Source organism: Hypanus sabinus, chromosome 1, assembly GCF_030144855.1.
Source record: "Hypanus sabinus isolate sHypSab1 chromosome 1, sHypSab1.hap1, whole genome shotgun sequence".
In the NCBI taxonomy this organism is placed as follows: Eukaryota; Metazoa; Chordata; class Chondrichthyes; order Myliobatiformes; family Dasyatidae; genus Hypanus; species Hypanus sabinus.
Genome location: NC_082706.1, coordinates 7,086,288 through 7,105,998, shown reverse-complemented (window position 1 = coordinate 7,105,998; position 19,711 = coordinate 7,086,288). Strand labels below are relative to the sequence as shown.

The following is a 19,711-nucleotide window of genomic DNA, read 5'->3' as shown; positions in this document are numbered from 1 at the left end:
TGGAACCTCTCCAATTCTTAAATCCAAGGAATTCTTTCATCTGTGTTACTTTCCAAGAGGGGGAGCAGTACAAGTCAGCAGGTGAGAGACTTACATGGTGCTGACCTATCTGTGTTTATCATTGTCTCATGCACCGAGATGCAGGGAAAGTCTTGACCAACAGATGTTATTCAAATTATACTCTGTCAATTCACTTTTTATTTAACTGTTGTACACAGTAAAAACAATATATTTTCCATTTAATCTGGTGAATTTATAGGGAGTGTGGCCAGAAAAGTCCTGGTAAGTTTCAAGGTGGGCAGAAAAGAGTTTGTCCATTACGCGCCGTGTTGTATGACGTGGGCAATCATGGTCTTGCACCCCCTTTGGTGGAAGCGTACCTTCACCTTGCACCCTGGAGAACAGTACCAGGTGAAGTTAGAGGGCGTGCAGGTACTAGTGCTGAGGTGAGTTTTGAGGGAAACCGAGCCCCGGTGGGTGGAAGAGAGTGCAGGAATTATCGGCAATGCATTGGGATTCCCAAACAGTTGGATTGTAAATTATCAGAGTTCTGCTATCAATGGAATTTTTTTTTAAATGTAGTGGATGTTACGCTGAACACACACACACACGCACACGCACATACTCACACTCACACACAGACACACACACACACTCACAGACACAAACACACACTCACACACATGTGATTGTCAGAGTCATAGAACACTACAGCACTGAAACAGGCCCTTTGGCCCATCTAGTCCATGCCAACCTGATCTTCTTCCTAGTCCCATCGATCTGTGCCTGGACCATACCCTCCATACCCCTCCCATCCCTGCAGCAGTCTGAGTTTCTCTTCAATGTCACAACTGAACCCACATCCACCACTTCCACTGGCAGTTCATTCCACACCCTCACCATTCCGAGTGAAAAAGCTCCCCCTCAGATTCCCCTTTCACTCTAAACCTATCACCTCTAATTGTAATGTCCCTGAGGGGAAAAAGCCTGCATGCATTCGCCCCATTTGTACCCTCATAACTTTGCAAACCCCTGTAAGCCCTCCCATCAAATTCAGATTATCATTCTCCAGTGAATAAAGTCCCAGCCTATTCATCCTTTCCCTATAACTCGGGTCCTCACGTACTGGAAACATCTTTGTACATCTCGTTGGGGGCCACGGAAGCACGACACTATTACAGCTCGGTGTCGGAGTTTGGAGTTCAATTCTGAGGACGTTTCTGTGGAATGCATGGGTTATCTTCAGTTCCTCCGGTTTCCTCCCACAGTCCAAATGTACCTGGTCAGTAGGTTCATTGGTCATTGTAAGTTGTCCCGTGGCTATGCTAGGGTTAAATCAGGGGTTGCTGGGAGAGGTGCAGCTCGATGGGCCTGGGAGGACCCATTCTGTACTGTAAAATAAATAAAATCATTTTTTCTACACTCTTTCAAGCTTATCGATACCTTTCCTGTAGGTAGGTGACACACAATACTCCAAATTTGCCCTCATCAACGTCTTGTACAACTGCAGCATGGTTTTGTGAGCGTGAGCGTGTGAGTGGGTGATCTGTCTATGTTACTTCAAGGACACTCACTCTTTGGGGAACTCCGTGGCGTACTGGATCTTCTGCGCCAAGGAGCTATTGTCACATCCCACGCTGGCGCAGACTCCGTTCATCCCAGCTATGGTGGAGAAGTTGTAACCGGCAGTTGTGACGAAGTACACAGGGACGCCCACTTCAAAATACTTGTTGAGGGCAGCAAAGTAATCCAACATGTACGAGTCCTGAGAGAATAGGAGTTTGTACAGTAGGTCAGGCATGATGATAGCTCATAGAACATAATACAGTCTAGGCCCTTCGGCCCACAATGCTGTGCTGACTTCTCAACTTACTCTAACCCTTCCCTCTTAAATAATCCTCCATTTTCTATCCTCCACATGCCACCTAAATATCCCTAATGTATCTACTCTACCACTCATGGCCCAGAGCAGCAGTACACCTTGTGAACTTCTCAGGGTCAGAACAGATGGAACAGCATGATCGCCCACTTCATGCGGCAGGGCACGTAACGTCGATGATGATGAGTGCGCCCTGTGGGCACCAAGCTCTGCCCCTCCATTCAGAGAGATCAGGTTGGTTCCTGCACCTTGTCCACTCCCCCACTCCCTTCCCAAATCACCCGATTCCCTGAAAGTTATCAATATTGTTTGTGTACTTTTTGTTTCTTTGTATTCACTGTGAATGCCTAAAAGAAAATGAATCTCAACATTTTATGTGGTGACATATATGTTTGGGCGGCAGGTAGAGATGCGTCTCTACCAAAGGAGGTGTAAGGCGCTCCTTCCATCCGTTAGCCTACAGGTCACCCTTGGGTAAGGTGTAGCACCTGCTTAGCCCCCGATCAGGGGTCATGTGAAGCCACGGGAGCAGGTGGTGGATGGTCGTATGAACAGCTGGTACACATCGTAAGACCACTGATGGCAGGCAGACAATCTCTGAAGAGTACTGATAATGGCTGGGGTCACCCGTCTTGTAAAGACACTGCTCAGAAGAAGGCAATGGCAAACCACTTCTGTAGAAAAATTTGCCAAGAACAATCATGGTTGCGGAAAGACCATGATCGTTTATGTCATATGACATGGGACATAATGATCGAACAACAAGTATGCACTTTGAACGATGGGCCCAATGGCCTCCTTTTGAACTCCGCTCTTCCCCATGGTGCTGTTTCGCAAGGAGCAGGCCGTGCCTTCAGCCTGCCTACGGCGACCATCTCTTTGTCTGTTCTAGTCCCATGGACCCTCATTGGTCCACAGCCTTCAGATTCGGACTCGGACCGACTTATCGATGCATACAGTGAAATGTGTTGTTTACATTAACAACCAACGCAACCCAAAGAAGTGCTGGGGGCAGCCCACAAGTATGGCTACACATTCTGACGCCAATGCAGAATGCGCGCGATGCTCAGCAGGACAACAGAGCGTAGCAAGCAGCAAAGCCTTGATTATCCAAACGCCTCCCGAATATCATTCCCCTCTGCCTCCCATCTCCCACCCCCTTCAGTGCGATCCAGATTTCAATGGGAAGGAGGGCAGCTGGGGGGTACTTTGGGGTTCTCACATTTAACTGTCATTCATTCTTTGGGGCACTTCTCTGTTTTCGTGGATGCTTGCGAAGAACCTTTGAACCATCCTCTGGGTGGGAAAAAACATCCCCCTCAGATCCCCTCTAAGCCTCCTTGTTTTAAATACTCTCACATGGGGAAAATAAACTTACTTTCTCAGACCTCCAAGAGGACCACAACCTTGTCATAGGGTTTGGAGGCTCGTATGCCTCAATAACCCCGGAGAGCTACGCTGGCTGGAGTCAGGGCTTTATGTCGTGCCTCTTGGTAGGGTCACCCGTGCCAAACAGGTCAAAGGGTAGAGGATCCACTAAGAGTGGTCCACCAGTCCCCCACATTCAGGGTTCAGCCCAGGGCTAACAACGCTGACTGGTCAAACCAAATTGTTACGGAAACAGCAATGAAGAATCCTTCTACATCTGAGTGTGATGGTATTCCTGAGTCTCCACTCAGAACTTGCATCACTGACAGCAGTGAAAACCGAACTACTGACACAGTGAAGGAAGTCCTGAACACCACCAGAGATGGAGGACCTTCATTGCTGCCCTAAACGCCAGCAGCGAAACAGGCAGTAGGCTAGAGTACATGCGAGGACTGGGCCTCAAAGCTACTGATTCGCCTAGAGGGAATCAGACGTCGGGCCAACGACCGGGCCTCAAAGCCATGGTGTCACCTAGAGAGAGTTGGGCATCAGGGCGAGAACTGGGCCTCAAAGCCATGGATTCGCCTAGCGTGAGTTGGGCTTTGGGGGAGGACTAGGCCTCAAAGCCACGGATTCGCCTAGAGTGAGTTGGGCTTCAGGGCAAGGACTGGGCCTCAAAGCCAGGATTCCCCTAGAGTAAGTAGGGCTTCAGGAAGAGTACTAGGCCTCAAAGTCACGGTGCCTCCTAATGGGCATCAGGGGCCAGTTGACAGGTGGGCTGGGAGGGTCTACATATGCATTTTCTGTGTTTCATATTTGTACTGATATTCTGTGGGTGTGTTTGTTAATGTAAGGATCAATCCGCGATGTCGTGGGGAGCCTGGAGGGAGGTCTCGGGACTCTTATTACGTGCTTGTGATCTTGTGTGTGCTTACTGTGTGTGTCTTTGCACCTTGACCCCGTAATAACACCATCTCATTTGGCTGTATTCATGTATGGTTAAATGACAATTAAACTTGAATTGAACTGAACTACTTCTGAGTGGACGTGCAGAAGATGTTTCCGATATTGAGGGAGTCTCAGACCAGAAGGCACGCCCTCAGAATAGAAGAACATCCCTGTAGAACAGAGATGAGAAGGAATTTCTTTAACCAGAGGGAGGTGACAATGTGGAATTCTTTGCCACAGACAGCTCAGGAGGCCAAGTCATTGGATGTATTTAAAGCGAAGATGATAAGTTCTTGATTAGTCAGGGTGTCAAAGGTTACAGGGAGAAGGCAAGAGAATGGTGTTGAGAGGGAAAATAAATTAGCCATGATGGAAAGCTGGAGCAGACTAGATGGGCTGAATGGCCTAATTCTGCACCTATGCCTTATGGTCTTACAGTATCAGCACGTCTTAAGGCAAAGGAGAGGAGAGAGAAAAGGGGAATGTTGTGATATAGTGGAGGCTAAGTGATAGAGTGTATTTAAAACAGAGGTTGATAGGTTCTTGATTAGTCAGGGCATCAAAGTTTACAGGGAGAAGGAAGGAGAATAGTTTTCAGAGGAATAATATATTCTGCCTGATGGAATGGTGGAGCAGACTTGATGGGCCAAGTTCTGTTCCTGTCTATCTACCCTAGTAATGTCTCCTAATTATAAACATCCCTATCAAGTCAATCCACAGCCTCCTCCACTCCAGGGAAAAGCACTCTGACTCTTTCTGGTGTCTCCTTATGTCTGGGATGCTCCAATCAAGTCAACAACCTGTGGAATCTCCTCTGCACCTTCCTACAGTGTGGTGCCCAGAACTGCACACAGTGCTCCAGGCGGGGCCTGACCAACATTTCATAAAGTTATAACATGGTGTCTCAGATCTTCTGCTTGTGCCAAGATGGACGTAGGCTGGTGCTCTTCGAGCCTTTTCCACCACTATATCTGACCATACACTTCTGGGGATTTATGGGCAAATATCGCCAGGTCCCTCTGTTCATCCACACTCTGGGAAGTGAGGGTAGGAGTAAGGAGATGAAAAAACAGCCAGCCAGCTCGTGGAGGGGGTGAGATGGCTGAACACTAACCGTTGGCAGAGCCAGCTCCTGGTCGAGGCCCACGCGAACATGTAACATCAAAAATATAGCAGCACACAGCATGAAGAGGAATGTAATCATCTAGAAATAAAGAAAGGTTTGTTAGTAAAGTTTGACATGGACACAGAACAAAAGGGAGACTTACAATGGACAAGTGAGACTGTGGGATTGTGGGTAGAACATAGTGGCTGGGTGGGTGGGCACACAGCAGCTTGTAGAGTCAGCTCAGCACATCATGGAAATCAGCCTCCCCTCCGTGGACTCTGTTGGTACTTCTCGCAGCCTCAATAAAACAGCCAGAGCAATCAAAGACCCCCACCCACCCCAAACTTTCTCTCTTTTAGAGCACAGCACAGTACAGGCTCTTCGGCCCACAATGTTGTGCGGGCCTTTTAACCTACCCTGTGATCAGTCTAAACCTTCTCTCCCACATAGCCCTCAAGTTTTCTACTGTCCGTGTGCCTGTCTAAGAGCCCCTTAAATGCCCCTCATGTATCTGCCCCTACCACCACCTCTAGCAGTGTGTTCACACATCTACCACATCCTTCCTATTAAGAGGTGACCAGAACCGAACACAATACACCAAGTGCGGTCTAACCAGAGTTTTAAAGAGCTGCAACATTACCTCATGCTCTTGGACTCAATGCCCAGACTGATGAAGGCCAACACTCTCTACGCTTTCTAACCTCCCTATCAACTTGAGCAACAACTTGGAGGTATCTGTAGACAGGGACCCCAAGATCCCCCTGTCCCTCCACACTGCCAAGAACCCTGCTATTAATTTTGTACTCCATCTTCAAATCCATCCTTCCAATGTGAACCACTTCGCATTTTTCCGGGTTGAACTACTGTGGTGAACTATGTGCCTGTCGGGACACGCCCCTGCTGACTGCTCCTGTGGCTCTTCCCACAGGCCCCTGTATAAAGGAGATCTGCGGCCTGACGCTCGGCCTCAGTCTCCAAGACATTGTATGATAGACACTCACTCCTGGTTCCTTCTTCCAGTCAATAAAAGCCGATATCTCGCCTTACGTCTCAGTGTGAGTTATTGATGGTGCATCAACTACATCTGCCTTTGGGCAGAAGATACTGAAGCCTGAAAGCAGGTATCACCAGGTTCAAGGACAGCTTCTACCCCATTGTTTTACCACTATTGAATGGGTCTCTAGTACAATAAGATGGACTCTTGACCTCACAGTCTACCTTGTTATGATCTTGCACCTTACCGTCTACACTGTCTCTGTAGCTGTTACACTTTATTCTGCATAGTTACTGTTCAACTTAACTGCAAGTAATGGTTTCATCTGTATGAACAGTATGCAAGACTGTTCCTGCAGATGAAAAGGCTTTACACTGTATACCAGTGAATGGTGGTTCTCCACCCTGTCAAAACCTGTGCGGGAGAGTTTTTAAAATGGAAACGCTTTTGCACTGGGGCAGTTCCACTCTGGCTTCTCCCGTGCCTTGTCAAGCCCTTCGCTCTCCACGGAGCGTGGCAGTACCGTCTTCCTGGCCGTCAGATCTCGCTGCAGATCTCATCCGCCCAGTCAGTAGGAGCTGACTAGGACTTGCAGGCTAGGACAGGCATGTCCCTATCTCACTAGGGTGTGAGGACGTCAGCTACCCTCCCCTGGTTTAATCCGGATATCAAAGCATGCAAACAGTCACTTGGAGCCACAGGTGCGAGCTGAGTGTCTGGTGGGGACCAAAGGTGAACGAGCTGCCCCGGAACAGACACAACAAGCCCCTTCACCAGAGATGCTAACTCTCCCTCACCAGAGATGCTAACTGTCCCTAAGATGTTAACTCTCCTCTCAGGTACATCAGTAAATGATCAGTATATCAACTCAAGTCAAGTTTACTGTTATTTAACTATATACATGTATACTGTCAAACAAGACGTTTCTCTGTATCAGGGTGTGAAGCACAGTAGTACATATTACACACATATAACACACAATAACTTAGGAAAGTAAGAATTAAATCTACAAATTAATTAGGCATAGGTAAACAAAGTAAAATACACAAATTAAATATTGTCGGGAACACTACAAATTATCCAGTGACATGCCAAATGCAATGAGGCAGGGATTTCAGAAGCCTAATGGCCTGAGGGAAGAAACTGTTTCCCATCCTGACCGCTCTTGTTTTATACGTCAGAGTCTCCTGCCTGATAGTAGAAAGTACCTGTGACAATAATAAACTAATTTCAATTCTCTTACCACAACAATCCTTGTAACAGAGTGCAGTAGGAAAGGGGCATAATACTCTCTCATTAAGGTCAGCAAGAAACCTTCTCTCTTCTTCTTCTTCTTTCTATGTTTTGAACGTACGCAGCAACATATGTCAAACCTGGCTGCCTACAGGAGAGAGCAGAATAGTGGCATGCTTCAGATTTTATGTAAAGCAATCTGATTTACACATGCTAATCACAGAATTGGATTAATCAAAGAGGCAAGTTCTTTGTGGCCATATTATTTGTGTGTTCGTTATGCCTGCCTCAGATTATTTGATCAAGGGTTGTAGGTAAAGCACACAAAATACTAGAGGAACTCAGCAGGTCAGGCAGCAAGGGAGGAAGGAACAGTCGATGTTTCAGACTGAGACCCTTCATCACGAACTTGAAGGGGCTTGACCCGAAGGACTCGGAGTAGTCCTGAGAAAGAGTCTTGGCCTGGAATGTCAACTGTTTACTCCCCTCAACAGATGCTGCCTGATCTGCTGAGTTCCTCCAACTTTGAGTCTGCTGCTTTGGATTTTGAGCTTCTGCAGAATCTCATGTTGAGAATTGTAGATATGATATGTTGCCTTATTTGTATCAGAAATGTTTGTTCGACTCTCTCAGCTTGGACGTGACTGCTAGCTGACACTTAGGACAGAATCGTAACTTGCTTTGTACTAAGAGACACAAGAGCTGCTGGAAATCTTGATCAATGAAGGCTGAGACCCTTCGTCAAAGATTTATTCCCCTTGACAGATGTTGTCTCACTTGTTGACTTCCTCCAGTATTTTGTGTTCCTTGGGATTTGCATCATTTGCAGAATCTTGTGTATTCCCCCTTGCTTTCCAGTCCTGATGAAGAGCATTGGCCAAAAAATTTGACTGTTTATTCCTCTCCACAGATGCTGCCCGACCTGCTGAGTTCCTCCAGCATCTTGTGTGTTTTGCTCTGGATTTCCAGCATCTGCAGAACTTCTTGGGTTTATTAATCACAGAAATGGATCAATCAAAGTGGCAAGTTCTTTGTGGCCATACTATTTGTGTTTTAAAGTGCTATATATTATCTGTTGTGTGGTTATTTGATCAAGGTTTGTAGATGTGGGTTTGTAATCAATCTCCCCACGAGTGATCACACCAGCAATCTATGCGGTCTGATTGTGTAAATGTTTCAATCATCACGATCGAGAGTCAGAATCAAGGCAGGGCGAGTGCATAGTACCTCCTCTCTCCGAGCGTCCAGGGACAACAGAGCTACGAAGGCCGACATCTGGAGCAGGAAGTCGAGGAGCACAGCCAGTGCTGCGTACAGGGCAAACGTGCGCACCGCTGGCATCTTGGTGAGGGCACCTGCACCGACATTTCCCCTTTTAAATCAGGCAGTTGCTTAAACCAGTGAAACAGCCATTACCATCCACACCAACAATAACGGGTAATCGGTTTAAATCCTCCAGCTGGCTACTCTGAGACGTCAAGGTTAAACCACCCAGCTCCACGTTTGTACGCAACAGCATGGTAGTGTAGTGGTTAGTGTAACCCTATTGCAGCGTCAGTGACCTGGGTTCGATTCCCACCACTGACATTAAGTTTATATGCTCTTCCTGGAACTGCCATATTCTAACTTGCACCTACACTGGGGGCAACGTACAGACGCCAGGAACCTTACACCCCTTTGCAATGAGGAGCGCCGGGGGGAGCACACAGAGTCACAAGGAAAATGTGCGTAAATCGGCATTGAACAGGGGTCACAGGAGATGTCAGACAGTGTCATTGCTACCCTACCACATTCTGTCCTTACAGCTAACCCGGTGTTCAAAATTACCACTCACAGAACTCTTCCATTTTACCAAAAACACTCGCAAATTTCTACAGATGTACTGTGGAAACTATTCTAACTGGCTGCACCAACAAAATCTGGTATGGGGGAGGAGGGCGGGGGCTACTGCACAGTTGTGAACTTCATCAGCTCCATCATGAGCACTAGCCTCCATAGTATCCATAACATCTCCAGGGAGCAAAGCCTCAGAAAAGGTGACGTCCGTCATCAAGGACCCTCATCACCCAGGGCGTGCCTGGATGATTGTTACCATCAGGAAGGAGGTACAGAAGCCTGAAGGCACACACTCAGTGATTCAGGAACAGCTTCTTCCCCTCTGCCATCCGACTTCAGAATAGACATCAAATCGATGAACACTACCTCACTACTGTTTTTTATTTTCTATTGTTTGCACAATTACTTAACTATTTATATATGCTCACTAACTGTAATTCACATTTTTTTCTATATTTATCATGTACTGATAAATTGTGCGGCATGTACTGCTACCGCACAGTTAACAACATACTTCACAACATACGCCGGTGATATTAAACCCGATTCTGATGTGTGAAATGTGGAAGGAGCTTGATACACGCACTCAATGACTTGGCTTCTCCTCCTGTGCCATCAGATTTCTAACCCGTGAACACTACCTCACCATTTGCTCTTTTTCGAACTACTTTTTTAAAAAATATTTCTCCTTGTATATTGCGGTCATTTTTTAAATGAATTGCAATGGTCTGCTGCCACAAAACATCAAAATTTCACAGCGTATCTCAGTGATAATAAACCTGGCTCCAATCAGAATCGAACTGAAGGAGATCACGCGTTAGAGAAGAGGAAATGGGTCTGAAGCAAAGCCTTACTCGAAAGCTTTAAGAAAGACTAAGTGACAGATGTTCAGGGATGGATTGGAAAGCTAAAATTTGAGAAGAACTTTTAAACTTGAGGGAATGGGGGGGGGGGGGGGTCAGTTGACCAGAATTGGAAGTATAGGTACTTTGGAGGCAACAGAGCAGGAGGAGGTTACAGAGACAGGGAGGGGCAAAACCATTGAGGGATTTAAAAAGCTGGAGAATAATCTGAAACTTCAGGCTTCACTTAAGCGGGATGCTGTGGTGGTGATGGCTGAATAAGAGGCAACACACTCTTTACTTTGAACTTTGAACACACGGACAGAAGATTTTCCAATATAAAATTAATGGGGTCCAGCAAAGGAGTGCTGGAATCACCAAATGTGGAGGTATTACAGCGGTGGGTGAGGGCTTCGACAACAGCTGAGCTAAGGCAGAGGGTCAAGTCAAGTCATGTTATGTAGATGGCAAAGGTTCGATCCTGACCTCTGATGCTTTCTGTGTGGAGTTTTCACATTCACCCCTCCCGATCCCACTACTCGGGCACCTTCTCTGGGCTTGGTACGGCCTCTGCTCTGCCCGTGACCGTAAGAAACTGCAGAGAGTTGTGGATGCAGCTCAGCACATTACAGAAGCCACGGACTCTCTCCATGCTTCTTGCTGCCCCTGAATCAGCCAGCATAATCAAAGATCCCAACTCCCCTGGATGTTTTCTCTTCTACCCTTTCCCATCAGGCAGAAGATCCAAAACACTGAAAGCACATTACCACCAGGTTCAAGGACAGCTCTGCCCCACTGTTGTTAGACTCCTCACCAGACTTCTTGTGTGTTAAGATAGATTCTTAGCCTCACGATCTACCTTGTTATTGTTTACCTGTGCTGCACTCTTTGGGTAGCTTACGGACTTTATTCTGCTTTGTTATTGTTCTACCTCAACGCAATGTTCTGATCTGTAGGAACAGTTTGCAAGACTAGCTATCTCAGTACATGTGACAATAATAAACCAATATCATTACATCCTCTCCGTGTCCACTCCGTCTGTGCCAGGGGTTAATGGTAGGAGTCCATGGTATAAAAAAGGTCAGGTATCCTTGATCTTTCAATATTTGGTAGGTTTCAATACCATCCTTCCCTCATCCTTCTAAACTCCATTGTGTACAGGCCAGAGACAATGAAGTCTCCTCATATATTAACCCTTTCATTCTCACCCTGCCACACAACATACATATGTGTATAAGCTAATCTTACGTTTATAGCACCACACTCAGTCACTTCTACATTATGTTTATAGAACTGCATTTAGATTTGTATTTATTGTGTTCTTTATGCTTATTATGGTTCCTTAAGGTTGTTACAGCTGGGGGTGGTAATGGGGGACAAGCTCCCACTACCTATTAAAGCTCCCAATAGCGTACATGTCAAAATAGCCTCTGACGACCAAGTCCAGCTCCTGGCCTTCACGTGTGGCTTAGCTACTAAGCCCAGTGGAACCGTTTCTACTGACAGGAGAAGGGGCAAAGGGGCGCCTTAAAACCAGTTGCTTCAGGCAGATTGGGCTCATCAGCCATGGTTGGCTGCTCATCGAGGAGAAGGAAAACTCTGATCTGAAACCTCCGCTGCCTTGTAGCTATACCCATTCATGGAGAAGGCTTCGGGAGTAAACTCTGAGGGAAAAGTCCTAAGGCAGTCATACATTGAATTCAACGCTAACTGGCAACTTCCATGACACCGCTAGTACCAAACTGCATCGGTCTCCACTATTCCTTTGGATTCATCAGATGTGTCGAGAGGGGGAGCTTGCGATGCGGGCAACCAGCTCACTGTCTATATCCTGCTGCCCAGGTTTGTGTATAGGACAGCTAGGATGCAATATCCATGGTCAGTCCTGCCCTCACATGCTTATTGTGTTTTTTTATGCTGCATGGGATCCAGAGAACAATCAGCACACGTGACAATAAACTTCTTTAACTTGGACTGGTCTGTGCTGGGGCCTTCATTGCTGCAGGAGGAACACCTGGGGGAAATTCTAATCTCACAGTGTCTGAGCATTGTGCGGCGAAGAAGCAAAACAAAATGCAACTCTTACCAAGGAAGAAGCAGATGGACTCGGAGAAGCTGCAGAGAAGCATGCTGGGAGCCACTTCGCTCAGCACACGGCCGATCTGTTCCTCCCGACGTTCTTCTGCTCTCCTCTCGTCCCTCTGAAGAGAAGGTCACAGTCAGTAAGCACCCTGTCAGCGGCAAGGTGCCCAGAACTGTTCAGGGGCCCCAAGCAGGAGACTCCCCCTCGACAATTCAGGAAGAGCTCCTTCCCCATCAGAATTCTCAAAGGCCCATGAACGCATGACACCACCGTCCATTTACACTGCTTATTCCTTTCACTTACAGTAATTTGATGGCTTCGATGAACACTTCCTGGTGGCCGAACATTTTAATCCCTATTCCCATTCCAACATGTCGGTCCATGGCCTGCTCTTGTGTGAAGATGAGGGCACCCTCCGGGTGGAGGAGCAGCATCTAATACTCTGTCTGGTAGCCTCCAATCTGAAGTTATGAATATCGATTGTTCCTTCCAGTAAAAATATTTTCTTTCCTCCTCTTCTATTCCCTTTACCACTTCTCACCTGCCTATCGCTTTCCATCTGGGTCCCTTCCTCCTTCCCTTTCTTCTATGGTCCACTCTCCTCTCCGATCAGATTCCTTCCTCCCCAGTCCCTTACCTTCTAGCCGTCCTCCATCCTCTCTCCGCACCTTTTTATTCTGGCATTCTACCCTTTCCAGTCTTGAAGAAGGGGCTCAGCCCAAAACATTAACTGTTTATTCCCCTCCATAGATGCTGCCTGACCTGCTGAGTTCCTCCAGCACTTTGTGTGTGTGTTTCTTTGGATTTCCTACACCTGCAGATTCTCCCATGTTTACAATTTGATGCATTTGCACTGTTCCGCTGCGGCAAGACAATAAATTTCACATCGTGCAGGACAGCAACAATCAACCTGATTGCCACTGAACAAGGTGGACACACTACGCTGCCAATGCAACGCGTGGTAACACTTGCGGGCTGCCTCCAGCACACCCTTAGCCATGCTGGTTGTTAACACATTTCACTGTATGTTTCAATGTACATGCCAATCTGAATCTGAAACCGTAGCTGACCTGATACTGGAGAACGAGGATGAATATATTGTCTGCACCCACAGCAAGCACTAGAAAGGGAACCACCTCCAGAACGATGAGGGAGGAGGGAACTCCAATATAAGCGTAAAAGCCCATGGACGAGAGGACAGCTCCCAACACCACAAGAATTCCGCCCAACCCGAGCGTAATCTTTGAGTCGATCTGTGGATAAAGAGAGTCCGGAAAAAATATCAAGTCAGTACTTTTTCATATCTTTCATTGGTCCTTCTTTTACTACATTGTCACGTCTGTCCACAACACACACCAGTCCTCGTCGAGGGATCAGAAGTGGATAGAGGGAGCAATTTCAAGTTCCTGGGTGTCAATATCTCGGAGGATCTATTCGGGTCCCAACAATTCGATGCAGTTACAAAGAAGGCACACCAGTGGCTATATTTCATGAGGAGTTTGAGGAGATTTGGTATGTCACCAAAGACACTTGCAAATTCCTATAGATATACCGTGGAGAGCATTCTAACTGGTTGCATCACCGTCTGGTATGGGCAGTGGAGGGGGTGGGGGGTGCTACTGCTCAGGACCGGAAAAAGCTGCAGAAATTTGTAAACACAGTCAGCTCCATCATGGGCACCAGCCTCTCCAGCATCCAGGTCATCTTCAAAGAGTGATGCCTCAAGAAAAGGTGGCATCCATCATTAAGGACCCCCACCACCCAGGTCATGCCTTGCTCTCATTGCTACCATCAGGGAGGAGGTACAGGAGCCTGAAGACACACACTCAATGATTCAGGAACAGCTTCTTGCCAACAGCCATCAGATTTCTGAATGGACACTGAACCCGTGAACACCACTACTTCTTGTTTTCTTTTTTCACTATTAATTTAATTTTCAGATACATGTTTCTTATTGCAGTATATCATTTTTACTGCTCTGCAAATTAACAAAATTCACAACATATGTCAGTGATAAACATGACTCTGATTCCGGAGATCAAGGATGTGAACAAGGACTTGGGAGCCTGAGTGATAGGGAAATGGTGCACAGGAGAATTGAGGGGAGACTTGATAGGGGTATAGATAGGGTAAACGCAAGCAAGCTTTTTCCACTGAGGCTGCCTGAGACAAGTACAGACATGGATTAAAGGTGAAAGGGGAAATGTTTAAGGGGAACATGAGGGGGAACTTTTTCACTCAGAGGGTGGTGAGAATGTGGAACGAGCTGCCAGTGGAAGTGGTGGATGGGGGTTTGATTTGAACATTTAAGGGAAGTTTTGTATAAGTATATGGATGGTAGAGCTATGGAGGGCTATGGTCCAGGTGCAGGTCGATGGGAGCAGGCAGATTGATATTTTGGCATGGACTTAATGGGCCAAAGGGCCTGTTTCTGTGCTGTAGTTTTCTATAAAATGTTTCAAAGTTAACATAAATTTATTATCAATGTACATATATGTCACCATATGCAACCCTGAGATCCATTTTCTTGCAGGTATACTCCATAAATTTATAGAATAATAACCATAACAGAATCAATGAAAGAGCACCCAACTAGGGCCTTCAACCAGAGTGCAGAAGACAACACTCAGCAAATACAAAAAGGAAATAATAATAATAAATAAGCAATAAATATTGAGAACATGAGGTGAAGCAATCTTGAAAGTGAGTCCTTATGTTATAGGAGCATTTCAATGATGGGGCAAGTGAAGTTATCCCCTTTGGTTCAGGAGGCTGATAGTTGAGGAATAATAACTGTTCCTGAACCTGGGGGTGTTAGTCCTGAGGCTCCTGTACCTCCACCTTGATTGCAGCAGCGAGAAGAGAGCGTGATCTGGGTGGATGGGTTCCCTGATGATGGTACGCCAACTCTTTTCAATCAGTGACCTCTAGTCCCCAATTCTCTCATAACATTCACCCCACATCCACCCTCTCAAAACCACTCAGGATCCAATCAATTGGGGTGAGGTTGGTGTCAAAGTTTTTTCTCCCCACAGTGAGTAGTGGGTGCGTGGAACTAGGGTGGTGGTAGAGGTAGTTATGACAGGGGAGAAGCTCTTAGGTACATGGATGTGAGGAAGATGGACATTGTGTAGGTAAGAGGGATTAGTGTTTTTGGTTTGCTTTTTAGCTGTTCTGGTGCTTCTATGTTCTTAAAAATGGAGGGTGGTAAAGGTGGGTATAATCAAGCATTTACGAATCCTAGATTAGCACGTGGATGACAGGCACATGTGGACTATGCAGGAGGGAAGGGCTAGATTGATTTTAGCATACAGGTTTATTGACTGGCACAACATCATGGGCTGAGGGCCTGTACAGTGCTGTAATGTTCCACTTGTCCGTTCATTATGTGCCGTCACATGACATCATCATTATGTGCCATATCATATGATATCATCATTATGCACCATGTCATATGAAGTGGGCGATCATGGTCTTTCCATGACCAGGATTGTCTTGGTAAATTTTTCTACAGAAGTGATTTGCCATTGCCTTCTTCTGGGCAGTGTCTTTACAAGATGGGTGACCCCAGCCATTATCAATACTCTTCAGAGATTGTCTGCCTGGCGTCAGTGGTCACATAACCAGGACTTATGATCTGCACCGGCTGCTCGTACGACCATCCACCACCTGCTTCCCATGGCTTCATGTGACCCTAATCGGGGGGGGGGGGGGGCTAACCACCCTTGCCCAAGGGCGACCTGCAGGCTAGTGGAGGGAAGGAGCACCTTACACCTCCTTTCATAGAGATGTAACTCCACCTGGCCATTCACTTAAACTTTCAGAAAGGTTCAGTGAAAAATGTGATCAAACAAGTGTAGTAGCAAGTTACAAAGTTACATACCATAATAGTCCTCCAGCTGGAATACTCCCCAAGGGCCAAGGCAATGTAAATAAATATAACCAGGTAACTGATGGCAAAAATTGGAATATCTTGTGCTGTGGTTCTGTTGATCTCATCTTCCAGGGAGCGCTACAACACAAGAGGAAACAAAGTTCAAAGTTATTATCAAGGTACATATATATATCATCATATACAGCCCTGAGATTCCGTTTCTTGTGGGCACACTTAACGAATCCATGAAATAATAACCATAACAGAAATGAGTGGAAGTCCGCACCAACTTGGGCGTTCAACCTACGTACTAGAGACAAACTGTGCAAATACAAAAGGAAATAATAAATAAATAAATAAATAAAAACAAGCAAGCAAACAATCAGTATCAAGAACACGAGATGAAGCATCCTTGAACGTGAGTCCATAGGTTGTGGGAACATTTCAAAGATGGGGCATGTGAAGTTATCCCCTTTGGTCTAAGGGCCAGATGGTTGAGAGGTGATAACTATCCCTGAGTCCCGGGCAGTGGGGGTCCCTGATGATGGATGCTGCTTTCCTGCAACAACATTTCATGTGGGCGTGCTTTACCCATGTCGGACCAGGCCATATCCACTACTTTTAAAGCAAACAAGCCCAAACCACACTTCTATTCAGGTCTTACAGAGGAGCGTCACCTCAGGACGGTCAATGCATCCGCAGAGTGAGTGAAGAGAGTGTTATACTGGCCACTTTATTAGGTACATCTGTACACCTGCTCGTTAATGCAAATATCAAATCAGCCTATCATGTGGCAGCAACTCAATGCATAAGGACATGGTCAAGAGGTTCTGATAAAGTATGTAAAAGGCTTAACACATTAGTTAAACAATAGCAGCCTTTTCTTCTGAAAGAAACTGCTGATGATCAACAGATGCATTAAGCTATGCTGAGCCATATTTCTCCTGGGAGTTAGACAGTGTTTCAAGGTCTTTGTTTCTTTGTGCAGACATGCACAGAGATAAGAACAGCCTGTTCTGTGTATGTTCTGTCTACTATACCTATTCTGTAATTTGTCTCTCGTTACTGTCAAGCAATAGATTAAGTCTGACTCCAGCTTGGTATGTGAAGGGGTATCTGAACACTACCTCTCTTCTGTAAGGGGAGTTGTGAGTTTGTTGGTGGATTGGGCAGGAACAATCACAGACTGTCTGTGCCTGTTTGAACGACTAACAGTAAGCCCCGGGTGCTTTGAATAAACAGTTTGTACTTATAAAATATCTGAGTGACTTTAGCAGGACTCAATTACCACATTTAACTATATATCGTATATACGCTTTGTGTCAAATTGTAGAGAGAACATAGAAGAGAACAGCACAGGAACAGGCCATTCAGCCCACAATGCTGTGCTGAACCAGCTAAAAAGCAAATCAAAAAGACCCAAACACTAATCCCTCCTACCTACACCATGTCCATATCCCTCCATCTTCCTCACATCCATGTGCCTATCCAAACATCTCTTAAAAGCCTCTGATGTGTTTGCCTCTTCCACCATACGAGGCAGTACATTCCAGGCATCCATCACTCTCTGAGTAAAAAACATACCCCTCACATCCCCCTTGAACCTACCCCCTTCTTTCTTTCGAAGCACATGTCCAGGTTTTAGACATTTCAACCCTTGGAAACAGATACTCCATCTACTCTATCCATGCCTCTCATTATCTTATAAACCTCAGCCAGATCTCCCCTCAGCCTCCGGTGCTAGAGAAAACATCTACAGAATACTTTTTTTAATCTGTTAGTGTATTATGTTATAATGTATTAAAGTATAATGTATAATGCAATCAGCATAACCAGAGACACCACATAGCCCGGCCACTCCCTGTCTGACCCGCTGCCATCCAGCAAAAGGTTCAGGACACTAAAAGCCCGAACAAATAGACTGAGGAACAACTTCTACCCCAGAGCTGTGGCCTCCATCGCACCACTCCCACAGAACAATGACTGAAACTGTGAGCACACACAAGGACTCAAATACTCACACCGACGGCACTTTGTGCATTACTGTGATATTCTGGTGCTGCTGCAACTTATTTTCTGCTACTTATCTATTTAATACTGTTTTTCTATTACTGTCTTGTTTTTATCTACCGCTTTGTTTGATTTCCTGAGAGGAAGCCAAACAGAGTTTCATTGTACCTATGTATAATGACTATAAAGATCATTCATTCATGTTAATACTATTTTATGTGCTGTATGTTGTACCTCCTGACTACAGAGGAGGTGTTGAGGGACCAGGTGAGATCAGTCCAAGAAACCTGGTGCTCCTGACTCTCTCTACGGAGAATATGCAGTATTATGCAGTGGTGAGTGGTCAGCCTGTACTTTCCTAAAGTCCACAATCATCTCTTTAGTCTTGTCCGTGTTGAGAGTAAGGTTGTTGTGCTCGTATAGTAGGTCACACCTTGGCTCCCCAGGAACTTAGTTTCGTTTAGCTGTATACATGTGTAGGGTTAAATGACAATAAACTTGAACTTAAAAGAATTTGACAGGGTTGAGATTTTGGAGACACCATACCTCTGACATGTAGACAAAGTTGAAACTGATGGATTTGTTCTGCTTGTACTGTTGTAGAATTTTTAAGTATTCTTTCTCCCAGAGCAATGCAAATTCGAATCTGGGATCATCGCGACTGTAGCTGTTTAGAGAGAATGTCATGATGAGTGCTTGGGCTTGGGAGAAATCTTCACCTGTTAGACGACAAAGCAAAGGTTAAAGTAGAGTGACCTTAACGCTGTCCCAGAAGCCAGAGGCTGAACGTTTCAAGGGGATAACCTGAATGGGAAGTTACGTGCCAGGTAAACTGAGCAAAATCCCCCGGGATCTTCCAGGCTTTGTTAAATCAGTGGAAGGGCAGTTTCTGAGTGGGAATTAACCCTGGAAGTAAATCCATTATTCTGGGGAGTAGCTTTAATAAGGTTGAGGAGCAATTTCTTGGTGGTGAACTTGTGGAACTCATTGCCACAGACGGCTGTGGCCAACCCATTGGGTATATTTAAAGCAGAGGGTGATAGGTTTTTGATTAGTCAGGGTGACAAAGGTCGTTTATTTATATATTTAGAGATACAACACCAAACCGGCCCTCCGGCCCAACAAGTCACACCTAGCAACCCACTAGCCTAATCACAGGAAAATTTACAATGGTTGATTAACCTACTAACCGGTCTTTGGACTGTGGGAGGAAACTGGAACACTCGGAGGAAACCCGCACGATCACAGGGATGGCGCAGGCATTGAACTCTGAACTCCGACACTCCATGCTCCAATAGGATAGCGCTAACCGCTACGCCACCGTGGCGCTGTATGGGGAGAAGGCAGAAGGATGGGACCGAGGGAACGATAAATCAGCTGTGACAGACTGACTAATTGCCTAACTCTGCTACACGCACAAAATGCTGGTGGAACACAGCAGGCCAGGCAGCATCTATAGGAAGAAGCACAGTCGACGTTTTGGGCTGAGACCCTTTGTCAGGACTAACTGAAAGATAAAAGATTCTACTATCTCTC

The 19,711-nt window shown here is 46.0% G+C and overlaps 1 protein-coding gene across 1 annotated transcript in view; it reads right to left on the bottom strand.

Moving 5' to 3' along the window:
* Positions 1 to 19,711, bottom strand: part of npc1l1 (NPC1-like 1) — an 80,015-nt gene that overhangs the window by 33,032 nt on the left and 27,272 nt on the right. Inside the window, exons 5-12 of the mRNA XM_059963401.1 lie at positions 18,722 to 18,894; positions 16,175 to 16,303; positions 13,362 to 13,544; positions 12,295 to 12,409; positions 8,758 to 8,885; positions 7,541 to 7,678; positions 5,310 to 5,399; positions 1,575 to 1,765 (exon numbers count right to left, since the gene is read on the bottom strand). Of these exons, the coding sequence (XP_059819384.1) occupies positions 1,575 to 1,765; positions 5,310 to 5,399; positions 7,541 to 7,678; positions 8,758 to 8,885; positions 12,295 to 12,409; positions 13,362 to 13,544; positions 16,175 to 16,303; positions 18,722 to 18,894 (1,147 nt within the window). The remainder of the gene's footprint in view (positions 1 to 1,574; positions 1,766 to 5,309; positions 5,400 to 7,540; positions 7,679 to 8,757; positions 8,886 to 12,294; positions 12,410 to 13,361; positions 13,545 to 16,174; positions 16,304 to 18,721; positions 18,895 to 19,711) is intronic.